Below are 27,194 nucleotides of genomic sequence, written 5' to 3' on the forward strand. Positions count from 1 at the left end.
GTCAACTCATACAGAACAACATATTCTCAAGAAACAATACTTTGCTTCTTTTACATGGGAACATAACTAAGCTAAGCAGAGCATGCACAGATTTGAGCATCAGCAACAGCCACATATGTGTGCACTGAACTGGAACACGTGGTGACAAATCAGTTACCAGCCTGCTCACAGTCCCATAGGAGTACCACAGTATTTAAATGAACAAACTTGAAAAAATTCTTGACCACTTCTTGGTTTTGGTGTAATGAGAACCTGAATTCAGTCAAAAATCAATACTACACTCAAAAGAAGCAAATTTATCAGTTAGCTATGCAAATAACAGTTCTGTGCAAAGGGACCACAATGTTTATTTTATTTTTTTTAAACACACAGTTCTGAAATACCAGTTATTACTGCTATCTTAGAGTAAATTCACACTCCAATGCAAAATAATCTTTTAAACTTAATCTTAAACACAACAATCTTAACAGTGAAAAGCTAAAACTTCTTCAGAGATGGAAATTATGTGAAAGAAACAAGATACCTATATTTGGATGATTTAAGATCTTCATTATTCTTACTTCTCTAAAGAGCTGAAACAAACATAAGACATGAAATAAGTTAATGAAATCACTAATAAACAGCCATTCTCCTTAAAGACTGAAAACTTTGATATAGTCATTTAAACACAAAGGGCAAACATTATTAAACATTATCAGTGAAGTTCATGAAATAAGCACTTTTGGAGGGCAAGAGTTAACAAATCAACCCCTGCCCAACAAATCAACCCTCAAAAGCCTGAAAGCACCCAGGAAGAACTCAGACAGCTCAGGAACGAAGTGACCTTAGCCCTGTGGTTTGCAGACTTTTGGGGTCAGAGGAGCACTGTGAGCCCATGCAGCTTCCTGCTGACCAGCACATCTCACACATCTTCCACTCCCTTCACAAAAAGTACAGCTCCAAGTTTTTGTGAATCCCCACCAGCTTTAGAAGACCACTGCAGTATGTTATTGGTATGAATTCAGCATTCTTCAGGACTTTGTTAAAGCCCAAGAATTACTGTGCTACAACAGCAGCTCACAGGTGAAACATCAGCTGTTTACACTGTGCAAAAACCAGGTTATCCAACCACACCAGCAAGGAGCAAGTCCTAAGGAGAGAAGGGAAGACAAAGCCAGCCCTCAGCCCTTCAGAAGCATTGCTGCAAGGCAAGTGAGGCACAGCAGCCCTGGGTCTGCCAGCACAGCTCCCTGATCACTCCCAGACACAGCCTGAAGCCTGCCCGGACACCGCAGCACGCTGAACGTGCTCGCCAAAATTAACAGGGCAGAACACAAATGGTGTTTTCCTGACCCCCTCGTGCTGCTTCCCTTTCTGCAAGCACTGGTGTTAACCCTGACTGACACGCAAGGTACAGGAATTATTTAACAGATATATCTCTCAAAACACACAACTTCCCCATATAAAAGCCCTCCATCTCTAGCCCGCCCCAGCAGGATGGTGGTGAGGGACAACTGCCTGCTTCAAGCTGCAGGATGACATTATATCCCTGCCCTAAATCCAGAGACAGAGTACTGATTGGAAGGATATTGTCATGCTTCATGTCCCATTTGTCCCTCCCCAATACTGCCAATACTCGTGTGAAGAGGGCTTTCAGTAATTATTTCTGAAAAATTCAACTTTGCCTGTCACACAGAGCAAACTCTGTCCTTCTGCAACTTAATGAAAATATGGAGTGACATTTAACAAACTAGAAATGAAAGCAAAGTCATGACTGAACAGTTGTTAATTATTTTCACCTCTCAAAACACTTCTGCAAAAGACTATTGTAAGATACACATAAATACATAACTGTAATAGTAAAAGTGCCACAGGTGGTGTTATTGCAATATGAAACATTGCTTTGAACAAAGCTGGTAAATAGCAGATTAATTAAAAGCAGTTCCAAGATAAAATATTATTACAAAAAAACATGAAGCACAAATACTCTTGTACTCAGAAAACCAAAGAATTCTCTTTTTATGCACTACACTATATGGCAGTCAAGTGCATAGCTGTTCTCCCTCTGCAGCTCACCAATGCCAGCCCAAGACTCCAGAGAGTTCATGTTCTTCATGATCAATTATTTTCTAACAGCATGCTTCAAAAAGTGGGAGTAATCAAGAGGTTTTATTAGAAACCTAACACAAATTTCTACAGGAATATCAGTAACCTAACATCATATTGAACTTCATCTAAAGAGACTGAAGAAGAATAGAAATTCACAGCTCCAAGTGAATGCAGACATAGGAAAAAACCCAAGAGTTTTGTAAATATAGGATAGGGATAACAGCACTGTTAATCACACTAAGGAAAGAAAAAACACTGCTGGAAGATTTGGCTCAGGTCAGATTCCAGATAAAGTGAAGAAATTTGGTATGTCTACACATATTAGTAACAACTCAAAAACTTGTAGGTGTATTTACTCAGTAAAAGCAAAGAAAAGGTGAAACTTTGTAATAATAAAAAAATAAAAGGTGAAACATTAGAAAAAAACAGAAAACAACAAAAGAGTCAATAAAACAAAATCCTTGTGCATTTGTGATTTTTAATAAAAGAAAATGCAAGGTGAGGGTTTTAAGTAAATCAATAGGACAAATTCACAATTTGGAGACCAGCTGTTCTAACCATACTCTGCTTTCTGATATTTCAGAATCATAGAATTTCTGCAAATGCCAACATCTGGGGAGCAATCCTCACTGCACTGCCCAGGAGACCTTCTCTCTGCTACAGCACTCTCTGCTAGGATTGGCACACTACCTGAACAGAGAAAAAACAAACAGTTTTCCAAATGCTTTTAATTATCTTGTTATCTAGGTCTGTGCCTGACACTTTGCTAGATGACAAGCTGCTTAAAAGAAATCACGATTGATTGATCAAGTAAATTATTTGCCATGCAAAATAGTTTCAAAACCTCTGTGCATACGTTTTCTTTATCCTCTAGAGAGGCAAAATTGCCTTCTTTTCTTTTTTAAACTGTGTTATTTCTGGAGCTTTCTCATATGTAATCAGACAGGGTAGACTACATCATCTCTCTCTTGATCATGAGGAATTTAAAAGCAGTTGAATCTATAGCTGTTTTTTTCTTGCTTTTCATTCATTTCAGCTAAACTGGTGTATAATGTATTCTGAATAGTCCATTAATACTTTTAATCACAGCTAATATAACTGAAAGGCTCTTATCAGTTTTTACAATTTCAAAGACAGTTCACTTAATTCACTCTCAATTGGTATCTGACATCTTCCACCCCCAATACCCAGACAGAGCCTATTGGGTCAGACCCTCACCAAAACACTGGTCCACAAAATGACTTCTCTGCTTTACTAACCCAAATGAAGCATGTAAAAAAGCAGCTTCTGCTTCATGAGCCATTTGTTCAAGTGGGTGACTAGGAAGAAGCTCTGTTAAAAAACATACTATTTCTGCCTCAGAGGAAATTAAAAATAAAAATACTTGAGAATAGGATACAACCACCACCAAACTGTAATTTTAGTTAGATAAATGCACTTTAGATTGTGCACCCTTAGTCAGTTTACCTGTTATATCTTTTTGACACAGATGGGGATATCTGGGGAAATATTTATTTATAAATGTCTGACATTGTAATATGTATTATCATCTATTTCTGATAGAGGAATAAGAGGAGGAATAAAATGTACAATATCATACAACTTTCCCAAAGTGTGCTGGATAAAGGTTTTACAGATTTCATTATGTGCATCAGCTTCTAGGAAACGACGTAGTAACTATCATCACACAATAAAATTCATTGCAAACAGCAGGTATGATAAAACCTCACAGGTTTTATCTGAGGTTCCCTGCCCACAGGAACACAGAATAAGGTATAACATCAGAAAATGTTACATGAAAGTTCTCAATATAGAAAATTATTTTCTTAGTATTAGGAAATCACTTGTCATAATGAAGCTCTAAAGGCAGACAAACAACTGAAAACAGTTCTCATCAGTTTAATTTCTAATACTGAGATTCAAAACTACTCCCAGCCTGTTGAACAGCTCATTTTCCGTCAACAGGAGCTCTACAAACGTTTCCAGGCAAAGACAAACATCCTTAGTCTGCCAAACAAATGGCTTTCAGCTTTGTTGTGGTCTGGTCCTTTGAGTGTAAGCCATGTCAGATACAGGAAAAGAATGCCATTTAATTAATGCTGTGAGCCAAAAAGCTGAATAAAAAAAACCCCAACGAACCAGCAATGGAAGCTGGTTCTTTTAGGCTAATTCTCTTTGAACACAGCTAAAGGCAGACTAGAAGTGCTCCCACAGTAGCTACCACAAGACAGTAACAAATTATTTTAAAAATACTGAAAAAGTTTGCTAAAAAGTGAGTCAGTGCCAGCTGCAGAGCACCACCCTCTCCTGGTCTCCTTGTCCCTTTTCACAGGATGTTGTCCCAAGCCAGCTCAAGCCTGACCTGTGTATTAGGCTTCTCCTGGTAACTGCTCACTGAAATATGCCCTACATCTAATAAAGAGCCTCAGGCAAAAAGCCTTTGCACAATGCAAGCTTGCCTCAAACTAAGCACAACTTGGAAACAGAAAGGGATACTCATTACAAACAGAAGAGCAGGAGCATTTAAAATTCTCATCCTTTTCTTGCAGTTCTTAAAACACTGATTGACTCATGGTCAGAAAGTACATGATCCATGTTAAAATTGATGTTTAAGAAAACTTAAATGCTTTAACAATAAGTATTGCCTAAGTAAGTGGCAAAACATCTGCACATAATGAACAAAAATATTTGGCTGAGGAGCCAAGTTCTAAAACAGGAAAATGAGAAGTGATTTAGTGCTATTACCCAAGCTTGATAAAGAAAACCCTTGCATATAATGGCATTGGTAAATCAAAAGGAAAAAAAAAACCAAACTATTTTATTTTTTGTCTAGGAGGAAGTGAACTCTGTAGCATCAGCACTTGTTTGCAGTAAGACCAATATCCACTGGAATTGCACACACAAGTCCATTTGTGGAGAACAGTGATTATGACTAACACCGCCAGCATGGGAAAAAACCTCTAAGAATTCCCTTTTCTTTCAAAGCAGGGAAGTACCAGTTACAGCTTCCTCTTCACTAAGCAAGAGCAGCAGAGCAGTAATTAGGTCCTAAAACAACAGCAAAGAGTAGCTGCATGTGGCTGCCACAGAACTTCCTCAGCAGCAGACAAGAAACCCGACCCTTCAGAGCTGAGTGTCAGTATGGAGCTGTCAGGGCTGCAGCGAGGGCATACCAGGAATTACTGCTCCGGAAAGCAAAGCAAGTCCTTAACAAGGTTAACTTCTTCCTGGCAGCTGAAGTATCGATGTGGAAGATAGAACACAAAGAAATCAGAACTGGCAGCCTTTAATCACCATTTGTTTCCCCACCTAAGGATGACTCGGGCATGCAGCTACACCGCAGCTGAGATGCTGCACACCACACCCTCTTCTGGGCACAGCCCTTCCCTCCCCACCATACCTCAAATATTTTCTCTCTCTCTCCAGAAGTGCAAGATCAGAAGCACTTCCATCTTAGCTCCCCCTGCATGCACAGGTCGTGTGTGCAGTTGGCTCCAAAGGCACCGAGGCTGCGGCACTGCCGGCAGCGCTGGGGAAAGGGGCAAAGGCTTGCAACATAAAAAGCCTGGGTCAGGCAAAGCTGGCAAGCTGTATGCTGTGCATTCCCTCTGCTTCCTATGACAAGCAGGAATTTAATTTTGATAAAACTGCTTTCAGTTTTTGAATTGAAAACTGATACATCTTACTAAATTCTTTTTGTGCTCGTGTAACAAATGAGCTTAGAGAGGAGAGCACATTAGCTATTTCACTCCACAAATTGGATCTGATATCTGCCCTGCTATTTGGTACTATTCTTCCAGACTCCCAGTTAAGAAATCCAGTGGTACCCAAGATGACACTACAAATCACACTTCATAATCTAATTTTATAAACTGTAAATAAAAATTAAATTACAACAGAGATGGAGCAGACACTGCTGTGAGTGGACACTGAGCCAGCTGAAACCCAGTAATCAAAGGCTCATCATGTACACTTCCAGCTTGTAGCTTTTCCAACTGAACACCTGTGACTTGTAAAAGGTTTGTACTGTACCCCCATATGAGCTCAAACTGGCATTGGAGCCCAGTCTCAAGTATTAGAAGAACTATGATTTCACATTTTTAACTGAAAACATGGCCTCTTTACTTCTCTCTGATCGTTCTTCCCATGCCCTGATATTTCCCATTTTTATCACACAGCTTTTGTTTCACTTTCAAGTACTTCAAGCATTGAACCATTTTTATTTAGGCATTCCAAGCTGCAATCTGCCACAGAAATCAACTTTATCTAATCCATCATATTACCTAATTTGCACTTTATTTTCACCCTGCTTACCCAGAAACCACCAATAACCTCAGGGACTAAACTGAGAAAAATTCTGAGAAAAATGGAACCAGATTATCTACTTTTACCCTGTCCACACAGTCATACAAAGCTGCCACCTGCTCAGATGACAGAGCCTTTCTTCTACAGGTTATTCTTTTCCTCCCAATGAAACCATAAAATGTAAGAACTTGTGTGTTTTTCCAATTTACTTTTGCACCATTAATCTTGATAAAAAGTCTAATCAAGTGATCTTTTTAGTATTTGCATAAAATACAAATGTGTATATTCTCCAGTTTACTCTAGTTACTCTCTTTCATTTTGTTTGCAGGTAAATTCTGCATATTCTCTTGTTCAAACAGAAATATTTCAAGGGGGTTTTTATCAAAGTACTCAAAAGTAAACAAAAAGCCTTTGACTGCAGAACTTAAAAGGACAGAGTTAGAGAAGTCCCAAGTAAAAGCAACATTTAAATGTACTTCCTGCACAGACTCCCAAACAGACTGGGTTGCTTAATGAAAGAGCAGGGTTTATCACTCTGTACTAAAAAGATAAGGTGATACAACTGTAACAGCTCATTAAACATTCAGAGCTAGAGGGAAGAAACCAGAATAGACATGGCCCAATTTGTTTCATACAACTGCATCACCTCTCCTGCTGCAAACTCCACGAAAGGCACAGATACTGCCTGGCCTTCAGTCCACTGGCAGTACTTTCAAGGCCAGTTTAAGAGGACAGAACATAAGTTTTGCATTTCTAAGTTTAACAAAGCAACCGGCACAAAGGAGACATGGGGGCATGACACCAAACCACAGACGTCCTCTCTACAGAGTCAGCTCTGCTTGGAGCACAAAGGAAGTGGCAAATACCTCTCTTTTCTCAGTTTACAGCTCTGCAAGACTTCAGCTTGAACAACTGCAGGGTTGTCAGAAATATCTGTTGCAAAACCAGTTATTAAATACAGTAGTCAGATGTGTGCAAAGGTATGCAATGCTTCAGATTCTCCAGCACAGGCATTCAGGGTTAATGGAAGGAGGTGGGGAAGAGAACAAGTTATAATACAGTTGAAAGATTAAATGTAAAAACATACCTTTTGTAGACTAGTTGGGTTCAGCTGTGTTTTGTCAATTATTTTTATGGCAACCTAAAGGAAGAGTTCATGATCAGTATTTTCCATAGGAACAATACCATGTTATTACAACATGCTCAAATCCAGTAACAGACACGGAAAACATGAAAATTACACAAAAAATGCTTAAGTTCCTTCTGCAAATTATGTACTTGTATTTAAACTAGAAGCAAGAATGGAAAAACCCTGGTATTTTAAGGATATTAAGATGAGAAGCTTGCTGAGTCTTTGACTTGACATTAAGACCATCACAGTCATGACAGTGGAAGCTCCAACAGCAGACAGTGCCCTGATAGAGAGCAGTATGCCTACAGATAATATTTACACAGTATAATTACACAACAGATTACACAGTAGTGACTGGGCATTGGCAGTTTCTAAAAGCAGAGATTTCAGAGCATATTGAAAGCATTTCCACACAAATTTGGCAAGAAGTAAGTTCATCTTCGGAAATTTACTAAATATTTGCGTCAATTTGCTCCCTGATGGGTATTAAAAAAAGTATCACTTGGAAATCAACAAAAACACGTTGGCCATAGTACAACACTTAGGGTACTTTCTACATTCCTTTACTTGTTCTCCTCTTTTCAGTAAATGCTGCACAGAAATATTAAAGAACAAAATAAAATGTTCACACAATAAGCAGAAGAGAAATTCCATACCATGCTAATTAGTCAGAACCTGAAGATTTGAAGCAATGAATAGGCAACAGAAACTTCAGTGCAATGCAGTTTGGATACTGGACAAGGTAGAAAAAGAAATGAGAATCTTTCTAGAATTACACACCAATTGGTATTTTTCCTTTCTAAATTAGAGACCAAACATACCAGAAGAAGCTCTACAGAAGGAGATGGTGCCTCTCAAAGAGGCAAGATGCTGCAACTCAGCTGATTATAATATCTCACTGGTGCAAAGCAAAGGTTTTCAACTCCACTTCAATTTTTGGCTCAAACAGTAGATGCTGCTCCTTCCCATGCCACAGCTCCCATTTCCCTGCATCACTCTGAGCTATCTTTGTCACCTCATTAACTTGGGGTTGGTGACATATGGAATAAAGAATATCTTACATCAAAGCCAATTTATATCCCTACATCCAAGTGCAAAAACACAGGGATGGATTGTCACGATGGAGAGGGTAAGAGGGGAACAGTGCTCAACGCCTGGGTTCATCACAGAATTATATAATGGATATGGTGTTTTCTGAAACTGATATTCAAGACTTATTTTGAGCTCTTCTAGCTGCAAGATACGATGAGACATGACTGAGAAGCCATCTAAGAATGCTTTTACTCTGGGGAGTGTTTTCTTCTAAGGCAAGCTACTGAAATTATAGATCACTATTTCCCGAGGCAAAATTCCATTGCAAAACCTTGAGAAATCACTTCAAAAATACAAACAAGAGAGAAAGACATTAAGCAATAGGTATTTTTATATTAGCAGCTGTGTACGAAACCAAGAAAGATTTTTATCTCCAGCTTTATGCCTGTTGTTAACTTTGTCACAATAGTTCAAAGTTACTCGCTTCCTGCAATTTCTTGTAATTCTGCATTATGATGCTGGACTCTTATAATGCTGGATTATAGTGAGCACTGCCTTTGTCAACAGCAGATAAAAGTTATTTGAAAGTGACCTGGTGCCCCAAGACTACCCAGAGCTGTTCACTTAGTAAGCACATTCCACTCAGAAAAGTTTGCATTTTCGTTCTGGGCTGTACCATTCTGGTGAATCTTTAAAAGATGTAAACTTTTTTCAACCTATCAAGGCTTAAGGTGCCACGTTACTGCAAAACCAGCTCACTTCAGCGTGCACTTGGTGCCGGGTCACCAGAAAGGTCTCTGACACTGTCAAACAAATTCAGCCCTGGAGATACAGGGAAGGTACAGACCTCAGTTTTCCAGAACACAGACTCTCAGGCTTCTTCAGTGCACTAATTATAGCCTTAAAGGCAGGATGCATTTAGAGAATTCCTATCCACATGAACACTGAGAGTACAATGTGTTAACATGGGCTGTGAGAGCTTGAACCCATCATCAGAACAGGGAACAACCTCAGGTGCCTTGATAAGGTCTCCAAATCACATGCAAAGGCAGCCTGCCCTCAAGAGTAGTTTTGACAAGGCTGAGAAAGTTAAATGGAGAATTTTCTAAGTACAGTTAATAAAACATTAAATTGCCTTTTAAACAGAAACAGAGCAGAAACTTTGCTCTCTTTACATAAAGTGCATTTGGAATGGTTTAATGTACTGTGAGCTAGGGCCAGTGCTGGAAAAATGCAAGTCCACCTACACTACTACACCACTGCCATGATATTCTGTGTGAAATTGTTAATAGAATTAAAACTGAGTTTGCTTCCACCATTCACAATAATGTGACTTAAAACATTCCTCCTGCATGATTTGAATAAGGGAGTTAAAGAAATCAGAAGTTGGAACACTGAGCAAATTGGCGAAACTGCTACTATTCAGAATGTTTTGTCCCTCTTAAATTCCACTTTTTCCAAGAGAAGAACTGAAAGAAGATGACAATAGATTCCTTGGAGTCAGACTTGGGTTCTGAAAGAATTCAGCCTCACTGGGAAACTTCAGCTCCCTGGCTATTAACTGAACACATCTTTAAAGAACAGAAGGGTCCATAATAATTTTGGCCACCTCAGTAATAGCAGAAGGTAGTTTTATCTTTTAGATTCATTTTGGCAAGTACGGAAAACTTGTCAGAGGAAACACCCTTTGATAAAACTACAACAGGAGATACATGGATTGCAACAAAAGAATTAAGAAAAGCAGATTGACAATGAAGACTTGTGGCTTCAAAAGGGCAGACAGCCTACAAATAACACTCTCCTAGGCAGAGGACCAAGAAGGATGGTGTGTCCAAGCACCAGCTCTAATGCAGTGAAGCTAATCTCTGGCCACACAGTCCTTGCAAGACAATTCAACCCCTTTAAATTCGGCTGATGTTCTGATCATCCCCTGAAGGCCTAAACATTTCTTCCTTTCAGTAAACTGAAGATGGGCACTCATCATGCATCCTGCAGACACACTAAAAATGGAAATGAAAAGGAGTCCTAGAACTTATTCCAGTTGGAAACACGAAATCTTCAACTCAAGCAGCAGGAAAATTCCCAGGGAAGGACTCCAGATGCAAGGAGATGAACAACTACCCTAAAAGAATGCTTAAACAAACATCTCCTCCTCCCAGGAAGTGACAGGAAAGTGCTGATCTGCTTCGGGATTTGGAAGCTCCTCAGCACAGAGATATAAAGAAGGAATTGCCAAAAAGTGAACCTGACATGGTCACTTAAAAGGACATTCAGAACAGAGACACAGATAACAAGGAAAAAATAAGTGGGGTTCAAATACAGCAAGAACATAGCAGAGATGAAAACTCATTTAAGTGTAACTCCCAAAACTAAGCATTTAGTTTAGGTTTTGGTACATAAGATGGAAAAAAGAGCAGAAACAAAGGACAGGCTGCAGGAGAAAGAGTGTAAAGCAGGAAATCACAAATTCAGAAAGCTAAGTGCCATCTGGCTGAGCCAGGCTGAGAAAATGACCCTGGAATTCTTACAAGAAGCAGATTTTCAAAGCAGAAAGAAAAAAAGCATTCTTGCAGCACAGGTTCCTAGCTTCTACCAGGAACAGAACGGCAGAGCAGGGTTTGGAAATGAGGAGACTTTTTTTTTTTTCCAATTCATCATAAAATTCCTGAACTCAAAACTGGCAGGGAAAAACCAAGGAAAGAGAAGGTTAAAGGCAACATATTTTCCTACAGTTAACTGTACCCTATGGAAACACACAAGATGACTACCTGGACTAATGAAAAGTTTCATCAAAGAGGCTGCATAGAAATTTTTCAACTAGATAAGCTGAAAAGTGCACAGAGTTGTTTTTATTTTTTTCCCAAAAAAAGAGGCTAAAGAGATATTAAGTTGGATGAATGAGTAAGTTTTTCAAGGACAAGATTTTGGGGCCAATCTTGTTTAATATCTGTATCAGTGGCCTTGGCAGAGGATGTCAAAGCATAATGATTAAATCTGTTGAAGGAGTTAAGAAGCACCATCAAACACAATGGAAAACTGATTTAAACAGCCTTGGAGATGAGTTAGCAATGAAACTGAGATTCAACATACAAGGTTGGTGCTGTTGCTGATCACAAGCAAAACACATCAATTTAACAGTCATGAGAAAGGCTAGCACAATCTGAAGACTGATCAGATAAATACTTCTGTAAGGGCAAGGGTGAAGTAATGACATTGGGAAATTGCTATCCAGAATATTGGAAACAAGTCTGGTCACAGGCATCTGAAACTATCAACATTGTACAGTTTATACAGCAAGTAGAGAAATTTTACTCATCTCCCTCTTAAGAAAAAAAAACAGTTTTAAATATCTTGAAGATATTCCTATAAAATTAGCTTAATTGTTCCCTTCTAAGAAATAACACTCATTCCAATGGTCACAACCCAGAAAGTATTTATGGTCTGAATTGATCAAACTACATCAATTCCATGAGAGTGGAAGAAACTTAGTACTCAAACCTTTCCAAAGTTAGCCACAAATTTTACACTGTCCCTTTTATTTGTTGAAATTTCAAACAAAAATAATGAATCAGAGGTCAACACAGTTATCTGTAAGTAGAGGAAAATGTACTTCACTTTTTGCAAAGTGTGACACATATCTATCTCCAAGTTCTATACCTACAATAAGAGCAAAGAAATGCTAACCAAGTACTTGCATATCCCATCTTAAGTATCAGTAAAAAGAGGAGGGAACTTAAGTGGAAAGGAATTAATCAAAAATTTTCTCTACAAATGAGAACTAACTTTAACATCAGAAGACAATATGAACTGTCAGCCAAAAAAAAAAAAAAGTCTATCTCAACAGCTCTTACAAAATGATGTCCCCTCTCTTCTTCCCTCCGTTCCTGCTACTGAACCCTATATTAGCTCAGAAAGGAGAGATTCCCTTAAAGCTCTGCAGTCAGCAACACAGCTTCTGTAAAAGTCCTTGCTGGTATCAGCAAACATTTACTTCATCAGACAGGTTTGGCAAGAAAAGGTCAGCAAGGTGCTTCTCCTTCTTTCAGTACTTCTGGAGTTGCTTTTAATAAAACAGCACCAATAAACACCTACTTGTAACAAGCAGACAGGACTACAGCTCACCAAATCAGAACCACCATTAAGTGCAAGTGATTAATTACATTGCAATGGCATGCAGAAACTGAAAACAGAGCTGAGTTCAACTCCAAGAAGAGATGCAAGAGAAAGCTGGTCTATTCTGCACACATTGAGCAAACTGTCACTGACACAGACTATCCCTGAACAAACTGAAGCATCCTCCCAGAGCCACCCAGCACTGCAGACATGCAGGGATGATCCACCCTAGGATTCCTGGGAGATACATGGCTCTGGCAAGAAAATACTGCAGTTGGGCTACTTGGAACATAATTAAGACAACATTTAGTTCTCATGTCCGACTTCTCCTCCAATACATCCCTGCAGTATAAGAGACACTAAAAGGCAGTCTTTCCAACAAGCTTATTTAATTGCTGTATATTGATCTGGTTTTTGAAAATGGAGGATTTATCCAAGAATATTAGAAGCAATTTTTAACATAATTCACCTGGACAGAGACTCGCCAAAAATACAAGTTTAAGAAACCATTTCCAAGAGAAATTGTTTTGTAATCGTTACTAAAAAATAGTTTTGAATTTCTGCTTTTTTCTATATCAGAGGAAATATCTCTAGTAAAATGTGCTCTATGTTCACCAACTTAGATGATGCTATTCCAAAAGAACCTTCACATCTACAGCAACTCACTGCTGTTTACACCCATACCACTTTACCTCTCTGCCAGTCAGGATGTGCCTTGCCAGCTTCACTTTTGCAAAATTCCCCTTTCCAATCGTTTTAAGGAGTCTGTAATTTCCAATATGTGGCTGCTCATCAGCACAGGAGGCTATGGAGTTCCTGCAGCGAGCTCCAGAGCGCCCAGTCCGAGAGGAAACTTCCTGCCGTCCGTCTCCATGGGACGTGTGCTGCAACACAAACACACACGGTGAGGCTGAGGAGTACACACAAAACACATCAGTCGTGAGAAGCATGCAACATCCAAAAACATCAGCAATGCCTCCGAAGAAACCTTCAAAGGATCCAACTGAAACTTCATGCTCACCATGAACTTTGTTCTGATGGGGGCAGTAAAGTGGTGCCCAGTTCATGACACAGTATTCACCCCATCACCTGCACTGCAGCAACAGCTAAGCATTCCTGAGTAACTTACATGGACTGCCAGATCAGGTACAAAACACAGAGGTGTTTAATATTATTTCCCATTTGCACTACTTTGCATAACTAGTGCAGGAAAGCCTTTGGAAAGGAAACATGAATACAGATTTTCCAAGATCACAAATTGTTAACCCTTATTGGACAACTTATACTAATTTTAAAAAAAGGGGTTTTTTTTTTCTTTCCTGTGGTCCTACAGATCCACATGACTGAAAACACCCAGGATGACCTGGAGAACAAGGAAATAAATCTTACCTAATATACAGAAACCTTGAATATTGATAAGCTGAAAGCCAGTTACAGAGATCTGAGACATTGTCTGCAATCTTTCAAGTTCCTTTCACTCTCATTTCCCTGAACAGCTACTGATTACAAAAAGGAATGGTTATATATTATCTATAACAGTCTTTACTCATTAGATTACATGGTTAAGATGTAAGTATTTTTTCACTTCCTGATAGCCTGTTTACGAAAGGGCAGGTACCCTCTTACATTCTTAAATCATGGTTGAGGTCCATACACCAACCACACTCATTAAAGTATTAGTTAGAAATGCTTAGGGGCCTCCAAATGTGGAACAAATATCTGGCTCCACCAAAGATGACACATTAAATTCATAGTCATCCCAGAAACTCCAGATCTTGCTCTTCTACTACTCCTCTTGCTGAAACCCATTTGGGACAACCAAGAAACTGGCATAGAACAACATTCAGTCTGCAAATCACTGCTGTGTGAGGATGAGATCATACCTCAAGAGCTAACAACCATGGTACAGGCACAAATGAACAAATACGTGCTTGCATGACACTTGGCAAGTTCCACTTGCCTGATGTAACCCTGTGACCATACACTCTCACATCTTGGGTTCCTTGATTTGTTAATTTGAGTGCAACTGTTGTGATCAAATTATTGTTAAAAACACTTTCATTTAAGAAATGCTACTGATAGCAGTCTAAGGCAACTCCTGGAAAACTGTTTCAATAGGTACTATTTTAAAAAACACACAGTGTTTTAGTATCAATCTGGCTTTAGCTTCTCCTTACTGCCTGGCTACTGCATTGCCACAAGATTTACGCTTCCCATAGAGGTACTTCATTTCTCTGATCACAACACCCTTCCACTTCAGGAAGTGATATGTATATTGAGCTCCCTAAACAGGCTGCTGTACAAATGATTAAAGACAAGGAAACATTTCCTGTACTTCTGTTGAGAACCCTCCTCTGTTCTTCCAACATCTTTTTGGAGGGTTCATGGTAGACATGGACCCACCATACCAAGAGTTGCAGCAGGACTAAACACAGAGACTGCCTCTTCTGTTCAACACCCCACTGATTCCAGAGGGACAGAACTAACCCTCTTTGCAGACCACCTGTACCTGACCACCCAACACCAACCCTGATTTACTGCTTCTCATTCCTGGATTCTTACATGCATGATCACATTTGGCTGAAGCGAAATGCAAAGTTTATTTTCATGAAGAATATCAAGTGTTCTTAAGAGTGGCCCATCCTGCCCTATTTTATAGTCTAGCAATTTTAGCACAGTTTTCAGGAGCAAGAGTACACGTGTTTTCCAAACCACTAATAACTGGCACAAGAAGCACATCTGTAACAATATCCAGTAAAAATCAAGGCTTGATAATAATTCAGTGTTCTCAATAATATCCTGAGACCTGCAACAACTGGGTGCTTATCAATCACTAATCCTCAAGGAGAGGAAGGATGAGCAGTTGAGAACTGAAGGACCTACTAAAGCCAGTGAAACCCTATATTAACAATTTCAGTATTTTGCATGTCCTTAATGTCAGGCTGGTGCTGATTATTCAGGCCATCTCAACCACCCCTGTGGGTACTGGCACAGCAATGCCAATCCTCTGTACTTCCCTAAACTTTGACTTCTACCAAACCTTGCAACACACAATGCAGAGAACGTCTCTGTCAGCTCCTTTCATACCTTTCAGTGTCAAATTATTCAGACCAGCTAGAAAAAAGCAGCAACTGCTGATTCTAGGTGCTAACACCCTCCTACATTGCTACCCCTGGTGATCAGGGACCAGGATGTTCTGTACAGGGCCACGAGGATATTTCTTGGATATATTAGAGGAAGGTTCATTTCAGTTCAAGTACAGCATCCCAGGAATACAACTGTACTACTTACACTGCACTTCACTGAGTTGATAACTTTCCTCAGAAAGAGAAGTGTATCAGAACTATTTAACTACAGCCCTTCCACACCTGGGCACTCAGCACAAGCTGGCTTCAGCAGGAGCCAGACTGCCTCTCAGCAGGGCTTGTTAGCTTAGGCTCTCCAGCAGACACATTCAACAACTTGAACTCAACAGCTTTTGAGCCACACAGCTGACTCTGAAAACACAGTAGCTGTGCTGCCTTGTGCTGGAGCTAAAACACTCTTAGTCCTGAGCTAGCCTAAGAAGCAGCTGAGATGTGGGCATCAGGCACAATGTAAGCCAGAAAACAGGTTAGCCAAAATTGATCTCATACCCTACTTCACACAAGCGCTATCAGGAAAAAGAAAGATTCTGTTATACTAGCAAACTCGATTCCACATAGTAAACCACCCAGTAATTGTGTCTTGAGAGCTTCACCATCCTCTTGTTGAGAAATGACTTATTGTGTCCTATAATTTTTTCATGCTTCCTAGCTTCGCATTTGAAGGGAGCATGAAAAACTGTGAACTCACTTGGACTAGGGTTGATAAACTGAACACAATCTCCTTGTATGGAGGTTTGCATTTCCACTCCAACCCAGATTATTTCTTTTCAAGAATATGACCTTTTTCAGCTATGGGTTTTAAGTATCAAGCTGTGTGTTCCTAAGCAGTTCAGTTCTCTCCAACTGATTTGCTCAAAGCCATGTTTTCCTCTGTAGAAATCCAGCCATTTGCAACCATATCTAATTTGGACTATATTCCATTTCACATAAATAAATCTATCAGCAAGTCCTTCCTCTGTCAGTTACATTATTACACTGAACCGACAACAAGCTTTCTAAAAACCACAGAAAACAGATTGTCCATTTCAACATGGGTTTTCTTTTGCATATGGAAATGAAAAGCATAAACTCAAAACTGAGCGAAAGTGGTTCTCCCAGTCTAGTCATTTTCAAGAAGCCGTGATAGGCAGGTGGAAAGCTAAATGGTGTAGGCAAAAAGCAAAATATAGGTGGTCCAACAAAAGTTCAAATCATGCATTGGCTTGTACAGCATCTGGCTGTGCTCAACTAACTCCCAGGGCAGTTTCCTCAGCAAACAGGTTAACAGTGCCAATCTCAGCCCAGAGAAATGACAATAGCATCTTCTGCTCTCCAAACTGAGATGAATGCCATTTGTTTTTTCCCCTCAAATTTCCAGATTTTGCCTTCCTCACTATACTGACCCCCCAAAACTGTTCAATTTCAGGTTTCTTTTCCAGGTCCGCATTTATATGGTTTCAAGAAGATACAAGCTTTGTCTTAAAAACATAAAATTTAAAATCAGCATGTGTTCATTTGTAATAAGTTTCCATACATAGTGATAGGTGAGTTGTATTTCCTGGAGGTGTTTTCTGTGTAAGAATAACACTTACTCATGAACTCACCAGGGCTGAGTGATTCCCAAAATATAGGTGTGAAGCGAAATCATTACACTGTAGAGGGAAACTGAGGCAAGGAGATGGGGTGCTTTGTGCAACTTCAGGTTTGCCAGTCACCACCTCTTTTAAAAAAATTTTCCCAAAATCCACTCATCACAATAAAGCACTTTCTTCCATATCTTGGCATGCATCAGGTTGCATTTAAAAATCTTTTAAATACTTTAAACGTTTGTTCTTTTTTTGCACCATCCATTTAACAGGACAACCTTTGTCATTTAAAAAAACCCCAAAACAAAACATTCTCCTCCTCCCCTCAGCCCCACCCTATTATTACTCAACGCAGAAGGAAATGAAGTAAAACATCTCCATTTGTGAGAGACCTTACTGCGAGGGAGGGACTGAACCCAAGACCAACTACATTTGGGACACAACACAAAACCCACCTTTTCGCAAAAGCCTTCCCCCAATGATGAGCCGACATCCTTTCATAGCCAGATAATGATTAGCATGAAGAGAAAGAAAAAAGAAAAGGAAAAAACGTAAAAAGCAAATGAAGTATGAGGGTGTCAACAACTGAAATCTTTTTGGTAGATGTTAGTTTTATCCAGTATCTGTATGGTTTCAGATATCTTAACATTCAGGGAGTTAGAAGCACACAGGGCAGGGGATGACTAGTATCAAAGTTCTTGAACTGCTTAAGAAGGTGCCAAAAGTTGAGGAAAAACCTGAAAGAAACAGAATCTGATATCCATTCAAAGAGCTGAAAAACAGTAAGAAATCAGAATGTCCAAGACCTGCAAAAATCAATGTTTAATTACAGTAAATAGGAAACTCTTTCTGAAATGTGGGGGACAAATGGCATCAACTTTTTAGAAGTATTTATTTAATTAAATAGTGAGAACTAGCTTATCATCAGCAAAAGTGAACTAATAAAATTTAATTTTACTGAAGTCTCCAGGAATGTTTATTACCTTAGCTGTTACCTCACCTCTGCATGAAATACTACAAAGTGATATTATAGAATTTCTTGGAAAGCTGTCAGACAAGTAACAATCATGACAGCCTCATTTCATTCAGCTTTTTTAATTGTAATAAGAAAAAACCTGTACCTAAAGCCTATACCTTTTAATGTTAATAATGTAAGCATTCCAGGACATGAATATTTGAGACAATTAATTACTTCATTACCTTAACCTGGGCACACAATATATAAATAAATAGCAATTTCTGGCTGTGCACTTCCCACTAGCACTCTCATTTACAGAAAACAGGAAACATACCATAGGCTGTTTTTTTTTAAAAAACTCAAAAATATTTTAAATCGAACATGCAAAGCCAAAATTTCACTGAAGCCCTTCCCAACAATGTGTTGTATTTTATTTCCTATTCTCATTAACATCTTTAAGAACACACAGACTGCTGAGTATTACTCAGTGTAAGAGCAAAAAGGTAGCCCTAAGGATATGCACAGAGTAGCATCTTACTGAGCACAGATATCCCTGAAACAGCACAGCAAGGCATCCTGCAACTGCTGACCAAGGAATTCTGCTGGAAAGTCAAAACACACACTTACATTTCTGGCAGCCACCAAAGGGTGTCACAGCAAACACTCAACCACAATTGTTTACATACCAGTTATTGCTCTGGGATTCCCTAAATCACTATGTATTACAAGATATTATATTATTTTCCTAGTTTATAAAACAGGAACGCATCAGGTGAAGATGTCCTGTACTTGTCTTGATTTTACTCCCCTCCTACCAGTGACCAAGGCACAAATCAGGATATGGAGTGAGGTGGGTTTTGTCAGACCCAGCATGCATATGTTGATGTTTGCATAACCAATTATTTGCTTCCAACACATGTAATTAAAAGGCCATTTTTAGACTAGCTTGCTCCATAATCAATCTTAAGGGTAAACAGTCATGGCTTCCATCTCACAAAATTTTAAAGGGTCTCCTAAGAAGAAAAATGCTATCCACCTAATGTGGCACTGAAGTTATCAATCCATGAGGGCAGATTTATTCACTGATGTGGGCTACAGCCCAACCATTAGGGATGTTGTGATCGAGTGGAACAACTGAAAGGGTCAGAATTCATCAAGGGAGACAAGCAGACTATCTAGAAATATAATATAGATGTTAAGGGAGAGAAAACACTAATTGGGATGCTTCCATTGTCAAAAGGGGAAGATTTCACTGTGCAGTTCTCAGCCTGTCACAGTGTTCATTCATGTAATTGGTATGACATTCATGAAAACGAGTGGCTCTTTTAATTAGGTCAGATCTGTCAAACCATCGGATTAAAGGGGGAACCTGGAGAGTAAACAGCCTGTAGCACATGGAAGCTATACCTCTGACACACATTCCTAATTCCTCCACACCTCAGTGGGGAAGGCAAAATAAAAGAAAAAAGCCAGGAGTAACGCTCAGGACACAGCAGATCCAGCTCAAAGTGAGCACAGCAATGGAACACCCTACACTGGACAGCCTGATGGAGAGGGACAGTAGGGACACAGGACACTTTCACCTGGCAGAGGGAACACTGCTACCCCAAGCAACACTTGCACACTCCTAATTCTGGCTGCTGACCAGCAGTGGGAATTGCAGTGGGAATTGCTAGTGACAAGTGCAGCACTGCCCTGAAGACCAGAGTGGGGAAGTGCTGACAGCAAAGCACTAACAGTCCTCAGCAAAGGCAGGATGCTCCCCCCACACACATACAGGGTCTGCCTCAAGAGTCCTCCCATGCAAAACCACCACAGCCTCTGAGATGTGTTTGGCAGTATTTGGTTCATGCTCTATACAGCATATGAAAGAGAGTGAATCTGTAATTCCATGATTAGCACTGAACAACACAACAGTGAAGAAATCCTGCTTATATAATCAAAAAGATAAGTCTGGTGTCGGTTAGAAAAGCTTTTTAAAAGCTCTTTTGTTGCTTCACATTATCAAGATCTGACATTCATCATATCTTTCCAGCCAAAGTTCCTTTACTGCTGATTAAAATGGATATTTATTGACATCAGCCTGGGGAATAATAGCTAAAGAGCCAACCATATTCTATTCTTCATCAACAATACTGCCAACTAACTTGTTTCCAGAATCATCACTGTCAGTAATTACATGCTAAACAAAAAAGAAAAAAACCCAACCACCTCACAGTTGGTTTTCAAAAACCACATTGAGCTTGCAGATAGAGAGCTTTGCTTAGGCTTTAACCCTGCAGGAAGAAATTTGATTTGAAAGTCAATTTCTGTTTATATGTATATACACACATATTGAGCTCAGCCACTTGCTGCTTTATGGGGCAAGAATTCCTCCTAACCCAAGGGTTTATTCCTCATCACAGGAGTACTCGGTATCTTTCAGGTTTATGTTTTAAGACCAGTACATACCTATCTATCTTATGTTCTAAAGAATTTTAGTGGCAGATGATCTCCATGCTAAGCAGAGCCAACCTTGATATGCCATGAGCCTAAAAAAAAAGTGACCTCCATTTTTGATCTGGCTGACACCCATGAGGCAGCATTACTTGACTGAGGAGAAGAGGAAGTTGCAGACACATGCTACTTATATATCATATGAAATGGAGATTGGGAGAGACAAATGCCTCCACTCTCTGAATTCCTTTGACTTGAGTCACCTGAGACATGTTGTCAACAGGAACTGTCCGCTTACATCAGCATGAATATATCTTTTGGCTACAACTAAAATGGAGAATCAAGCAGGTAAGGATACCAGGTGAGTGGTAACAAAAGCTAGGAAGAAGACTGTGAAGTTCAGTGTACTAAATACTGTATTGACTCTCATTTATTTTCTTTCAGCAATTCCTATAGCTGTATTCTGTTTTTCAGACTGCTATTTCTAAGCCTGCAATATAAGCCACGTTTGGTGGGGCTAACAAATTAAGTCTAACTATGCAACATTTTCTGGAGTAAGGTTCTGCAACCTAGTTTTTCTGAGTTATTGAAATAATGTAAGAAAGGGGGAAAAAAAGTTTATTTCCAGGAATAAACCATTCCAAATTACAGTGTGGTAAACATGTATCTGTTTGTAGCTGGGACACAACTCAAGTTACCCTAGCCCTAGGGTGCTGAGCTAGGACTGGCTTAATTCAAACCAAAACAAAACCACTAGAAAGCATTTCTAACCTTCCCCACCAGCACTGGGCATTCTGTTTACAGCCACAGAACAGAGATAACTCCACTTTTCCTAAGGGTTTATACCAGTCGGATCAGAGCTGACCAGACTCATCTCACACCCTGTGATAATCAGTGCTGGCACAAACCACGGGTGGGAGGGGGCACCCGAGGCTGATGCCCCCAGCAGTGCCAGCTGACTGAAAGCAACTGATTAAACACCACAGCCCAGGCTGCTCAGCACAGCTGAGAATTAAATGTCTCACTGTAAAAATGTGAAAATACTAGCAGCTGATGACTCGCAATGTCATGCAGCCTCACCAGGTATGTTCTGAGGACACAGTACCAGGCCTATCAGGCATCAGCATTTTCTTTTGCTCTGGGGAATTTTGGCAGTAAAAAATACATGTCAGGTGAATTCCTAAATTATTTTTTATTTCTAGTTATTTTGCCATCTTTTCCCAATTTAATTAAAACCAGAACATTTATTACAACTGGTGAAAAATATGGAATAGTGTAGATGGTCCTGTAGAAGAAAATCTGTCAGAAGCCTTGGCCACAGGAACGCTTCCCACCTCAGTCCCTTCTTTAAAAAAACCCACAGGATTTCATGCTACGGAAGAAAGCATTCAAATTACAGATCTATCTGTAATAGGAGAAGACTGATAAATAATATATAGAACAATGCAAGCTTGCATATTGTCTGAAAATGCTCTAATGCATTTCATAGTTAATTGGTAAGAAACCAAGACATACTGCACTAACTTTCCCAGTATCTTAAAATACATTTTTTACCTAACTCTGCCTTTGCTAAATCTTTTTAAATTAAAAAAAAAAAACCCAAAAAGGGGTGGTACTTCTGCTGCACAGAATCCTTTTGTGCAAGCACAGTTGCCATCATGCTGGCATTTTTCAATAGCAAATTTTTCACATTAGGCACAGTCATGGAGATAAGAGTATATTTTAGTCTTGCTTTTCTTCAAATTACTTAAATTTTTAATTCAGATTGGCCTGCAGAACCAACACATTCAAAACAGTTACTCTTTTTTCCCCCCCAAAAAACACAGCTGTGCAAAGAACACAGAGGTTTTAATTAAACTCTTTAATACACGATTTTTCTTTTCTATTTCACGCTGTTAAAAAAAGTAATCTTCCAACCTCCATACCACCTGTATTTCCTTGTTTCTATCTATAGTTTGCTATCATCTTCCCACTCTTTGTGAGGAGTAGGACAACTATTCATTAAAAAAAATATTCAATCTTGTTCCTTCTGCTCTTACTTCTTTGTCACTGGTTGTCCTTCATCCTGCCATATGCACATTCCTCTGTGACTCCTCTCATCTTTTGTTTTCCACCTTTTATCTTCCTTTTCCACTGTGTTTCCACACTCTATTCTCCTCCATCTTCTCTCCCTTCCTTCTCATCACTAGTAAAACAGGTTTACTCATTCTTCTGCCATCTAAAGTCCTTCTTCTGTGTCTATCCTGCCTCCTAGAACTGCATGAAGGAGATCTCTGCTGTCTCTGTTGCTTTCTTTCTCACATGCAGGACATATTTTTGAAAAAGGCAGAGAAGATCTGATCCTGTCCTGCACTTCTGGCCCCTAAGCAGCCACTGCTGCACAAGACATGGCCAGAGAGGAGCTGCTCTGTCTCTGCGGTGAGGAGCCAGCTCATTGCAGGCCAACAGCCAGCTTCCAACTGTCCAAGTGTGAAGTTCCTATGATCACAGATCATCTGGGATGCCTTTCCTCTCAAAACCAGGTGACTCGGAGCCAAATTCTTTAATCTCAAAGGCACTAAAGGCTTGGTAGCTCTGAGTAGCTTTTGGGGAAAGTCACTGTGACAGTATCTCCATTTCAGCATGTCTTGATAAGAAGCCTTAGGGAAAAAAAATAAAAATCAAGTACTGGCAATTACACTTTTTGATTCAACAGGACCTGCCAACTGCTGAACGTGGTTAGCTGCAAGCACAGACAATGATAATTTACACTCACTGTCATTCTGGAGGCTAACTTCATTTTCAAAACTGCAAGTATAGGCATGGATAAGCTATGATCAGCACACTCCAACCAGATTCAACACCAGCCAAGCCTTTGTCAGCAGTGGTAACCTTCCAAGCAGAGAGAAGGCATCAATGGGGTCCACAACCACGGCCCAAAGGCTAGCTGAATACCTTGGCACCTCCTAAGCCTCTTCAAAGAGCCCTCTGAATATTAACTAATTAGACTTCTCTTATGTGAAAGAGAATGAACCAAGGCTCAGTTTACCTGCCAACATAACATACCCAAATTTGGGGTAAAGAACAGTTAGCTGAAGTATCAAAATTATTGCATTTGGTATTAAAAAAGAGACCTGGCATTCACAGCTGTAGGGGTAATTCAGACAAACTAAATGTCAGATTTAAATTTAGTTTTTAAGCAAGGCATAACAAAATAGAATGTGGTAAATTTCTAGATAGCTGATGGCCAAAACATCAGAGAGCTTCCTGAGGAATATGGTATTGTACTGGGGGGAGCTTGGCTGACTGGATCTGGCGAGTACTTGGATTAATCACTCCATGCCAATATCACTACCTACAGGTATTTCTGTGGACACCAGCACAAAATACAGCAGTTTAAAAATATGCCTTATTCTAAACCTAAGGCAATTTATCTGCAAGCAAGACAATCCATGTATATCAAATTATGAAGATAACTAAACAGAAGTGTTAGACCAATATTTCGAAGTGAGAACCAAGGTGCCTTAAGTGGAAGACATGTAAAAACCTAACTTCAAGTGCTAGAACACACAGCTTGTGAATAATTATGTTTCTTTGAGCACACATTAAGTATTTCCACTGTTTGGTTATCCACAGTAGAGTTTGAATTAATTGGGGAATCTGATCTTTCTAAAATTATTTACAATGTGGCCTCCATACATTCACATGGAGCTTGAAACCAGTCAGGTTTGGTATAGACTAAAACAATCATCCAAATAAACTCTGCACAGTATTTTGTAGAGTATGTTTCAACTTCAACACTCCCCATGGCATAGGAAGGGCCGCATAATATTTTAATTATTTTCTTCCACAAGACAGGAAGCTCATTGAGATTTTACAACCAAATATGCTTAGTTGGCTTTTTGCTCAATACAGCCCTTAGCCTGCAGGTTGCATGCAGTGCTAAAGCAAATAAAGATCACAGAAGTTAGAAGTGCCTATTATGTCAATAAAATCTAAATCCCTAGTAATGCAGTAATTGTTCCATGCAGCATGTTTTCTAACGCTTTGTCTGGTCTTGTTTTAAACAATGGGCTACCATCACTTTTCTCAGACTATTTATGGTCTGGAACAATCCAACAGTTTTTCCTGATCTTTAACCAAAGTTTCCACCTTTTATGCCAGTCTAAAACATAACAAGACCTTAAAAAAAAAAAAGCCTCCTCCATGCCAAGCTTAGCATCTATCTTGTAAAGAATATCAGATAGCCTTTACAAAAAGCTGAATACGAAGTTCACCAATCAACTCATTTTAGACTACAGTGAGTGACAACTCCCTTCTGTTTATCATTTGGGGACATGTCAGAGCCTATGCAGAAAAATGGTTAGACAGGATACACCAGGATCAAATAAGTTTTAAGTTATGAGAAACACAGTTTCTATCTGCAGAAAGGGAGTCTCCTGCCGAGCTTCGTTTGTTGCTATATGCTCATGTGGTAGGACCAGTTTATTTTTTTGTTCTTTCTTCCTTTAGCATACGACCTTTGTGACTGACTTAATATTGTAAATAAAGTGTCAATTCCTAAACCTTGGCTTTGTCAAGGTAAAAAAAAAAAAAGAGAGAGAGAGAGAGAGGGAGAGGGTATTCGGTGTGAAGGGAACAGGCTCCCTTGCGCAAAGGGTAATTCCAATAAAGAAACCCTTTTAATGTCATCTGAACAGGTGACTAGCCTAACAGCGTCATTACCATCGAGAACCCTGCAAATTAAGCAGGGAAGAGGCCTATTATCTAGGTCACCTAGCCCACCCCTAGCCAAGCTGAATTATTCCCATCTGTTTACCAGGGGTTTATTCGGGTGCTTGAGCAGCAAGTTTGCATATCAGCAGAAGGCAGCAGCCCCCAGCGCTGCCCTCCCCACCGCGGATCCCCGTCCCCGACATAACCACCCCGATCCTCTCCACCCTGCGACACTCACACAGTACCGGGGGATTAAAGAGGGGACACCGGCTTTGGGAGGGGGAGGGATGCCCGCAAACGCCACGGAGCCGGCGAACCGTGCTGTGGAGGGGTTAAAAAAATAATCAATTCAGAATAAATCGGCAATTTGGGCAGCGCACGGGCGGCGGGCGGCCGCTGACAGCGCCCCGCGGGGCGATGCCCGCGCGGCGGGGCCCCCGCGGCCGCGGTACTCACATTCTCGGTGTCGCGCTCGTTCACCGTGGGCAATGGAGTCCGAGTGGACATTTTCCCTCACTCGGGCGGCCGCGGCGGCGGCGCGCACAGACACACACACGGGCCCCGGGCTGCGCGTCTGCTCCGAGATGGTGGTCGCAGGGAGCCACCATGAAGGACGAGGTGCCTGGCGGGGGGCGGCGTCGCGTCGGTGCCCCCCCACTAGATCCTCCTCGGGGAGCGGAGCGGCCTCGCCCCTTCCGAGTCCTTCGGGCTCATCCTACAGCCGGGGTCCGCAGGGGTCAGCAGCGGGCAGGGGGCCGCCTCATCCAGCGGGGAAGGATGGAGCCGAGGGAAGGGATGGAGCCAGGGAAAGGGAGGCGGCGAGGGAGCGGCTCTGGGAGGGGAGGGGGTGAGCGCAGGGCGGGCGGGAGGAGGCGGCAGCGGGGCGCCGCGCAGCCCGGCTTCTCCCCGCTGCTGCCGGGGCACGGCTAGCGCAGGCCCGCCGCCCGGGGGGCTGCCCTCTCCTTCCCCCGCCGCGGCCCCGCTTCACCGCGCCGCCGCTCGCATCGCGGCCCGCCCCAGGCTCCGAGAAGGCCGGCGCCCCGCGGGCTGCGGACGCTCGGTGGGTGCCCGCCCGCCGCTCCCTCTCTCTCCCTGCCTGCCCCCCGCCCGCCCCGCCGCCGCTCCCGGACGAGGCAAGATGGCCGCGCTGCTCCTCCGCGCCAGCCCAGCGCCGACATGAACCGGAAGGTCCCGCCCCCCGCCCGGCGTGTGCGGGGGCCTCGGGGCCGGGACCGGCCCTGCCCTCCGCGCCGGCCCGCTGGCCTCGGGGGATCGGCCCCTGCTCTCCCGGGGACCGGCCCTGCCCTCCGCGCCGGCCCGCTGGCCTCGGGGGATCGGCCCCTGCTCTCCCGGGGACCGGCCCTGCCCTCCGCGCCGGCCCGCTGCCCTCGGGGGATCGGCCCCTGTCCTCGGGGGATCGGCCCCTGCCCTCTGTGCCGGTCCCGCTGCCCTCGGGGGATCGGAGCAGCCCCGGGGAGGCACGGCTTGGGGCAGGGCTTGCTTTTGTGAGACCCACCCTGGAGCACTGCGCACAGTTCTGGTGTCCCCAGTATAAGGAGGGCATGGAACTGTTGGAGCAAGTCCAGAGGGGACCTTGATAAGAGAACTGGAGCATTTCCCCTACAAAGATGGAGAAATTTGGGGCTGTTCAGCCTGGAGAAGAGTAGGTGGTGTGGGGAACTCGGCAACCTTCCAGTGTCTGAGAGGGTCTGCAGGGAAGCTAG

At 41.4% G+C, this 27,194-nt stretch overlaps 1 protein-coding gene across 17 annotated transcripts in view; it reads right to left on the reverse strand.

The window, feature by feature from the left end:
* Window positions 1-26,650, reverse strand: part of MARK3 (microtubule affinity regulating kinase 3) — a 62,498-nt gene extending 35,848 nt beyond the window's left edge. For 5 of the 17 annotated variants that reach the window (XM_064423256.1, XM_064423250.1, XM_064423247.1 and 2 more), the window contains exons 1-5: window positions 25,927-26,649; window positions 17,837-17,875; window positions 13,363-13,554; window positions 7,481-7,534; window positions 524-572 (exon numbers count right to left, since the gene is read on the reverse strand). In XM_064423256.1, the coding sequence (XP_064279326.1) occupies window positions 524-572; window positions 7,481-7,534; window positions 13,363-13,554; window positions 17,837-17,875; window positions 25,927-25,977 (385 nt within the window). In that variant the 5' untranslated portion in view covers window positions 25,978-26,649. Of the gene's footprint in view, window positions 1-523; window positions 573-7,480; window positions 7,535-13,362; window positions 13,555-17,836; window positions 17,876-25,926 lie in introns of all 17 variants that reach the window. The other 12 variants (XM_064423249.1, XM_064423245.1, XM_064423248.1 and 9 more) reach the window with 6 other exon arrangements.
* Window positions 26,651-27,194: the final 544 nt, after the last annotated feature.

The sequence above is a fragment of the Passer domesticus genome, chromosome 6, assembly GCF_036417665.1.
Source record: "Passer domesticus isolate bPasDom1 chromosome 6, bPasDom1.hap1, whole genome shotgun sequence".
Taxonomy (NCBI): Eukaryota; Metazoa; Chordata; class Aves; order Passeriformes; family Passeridae; genus Passer; species Passer domesticus.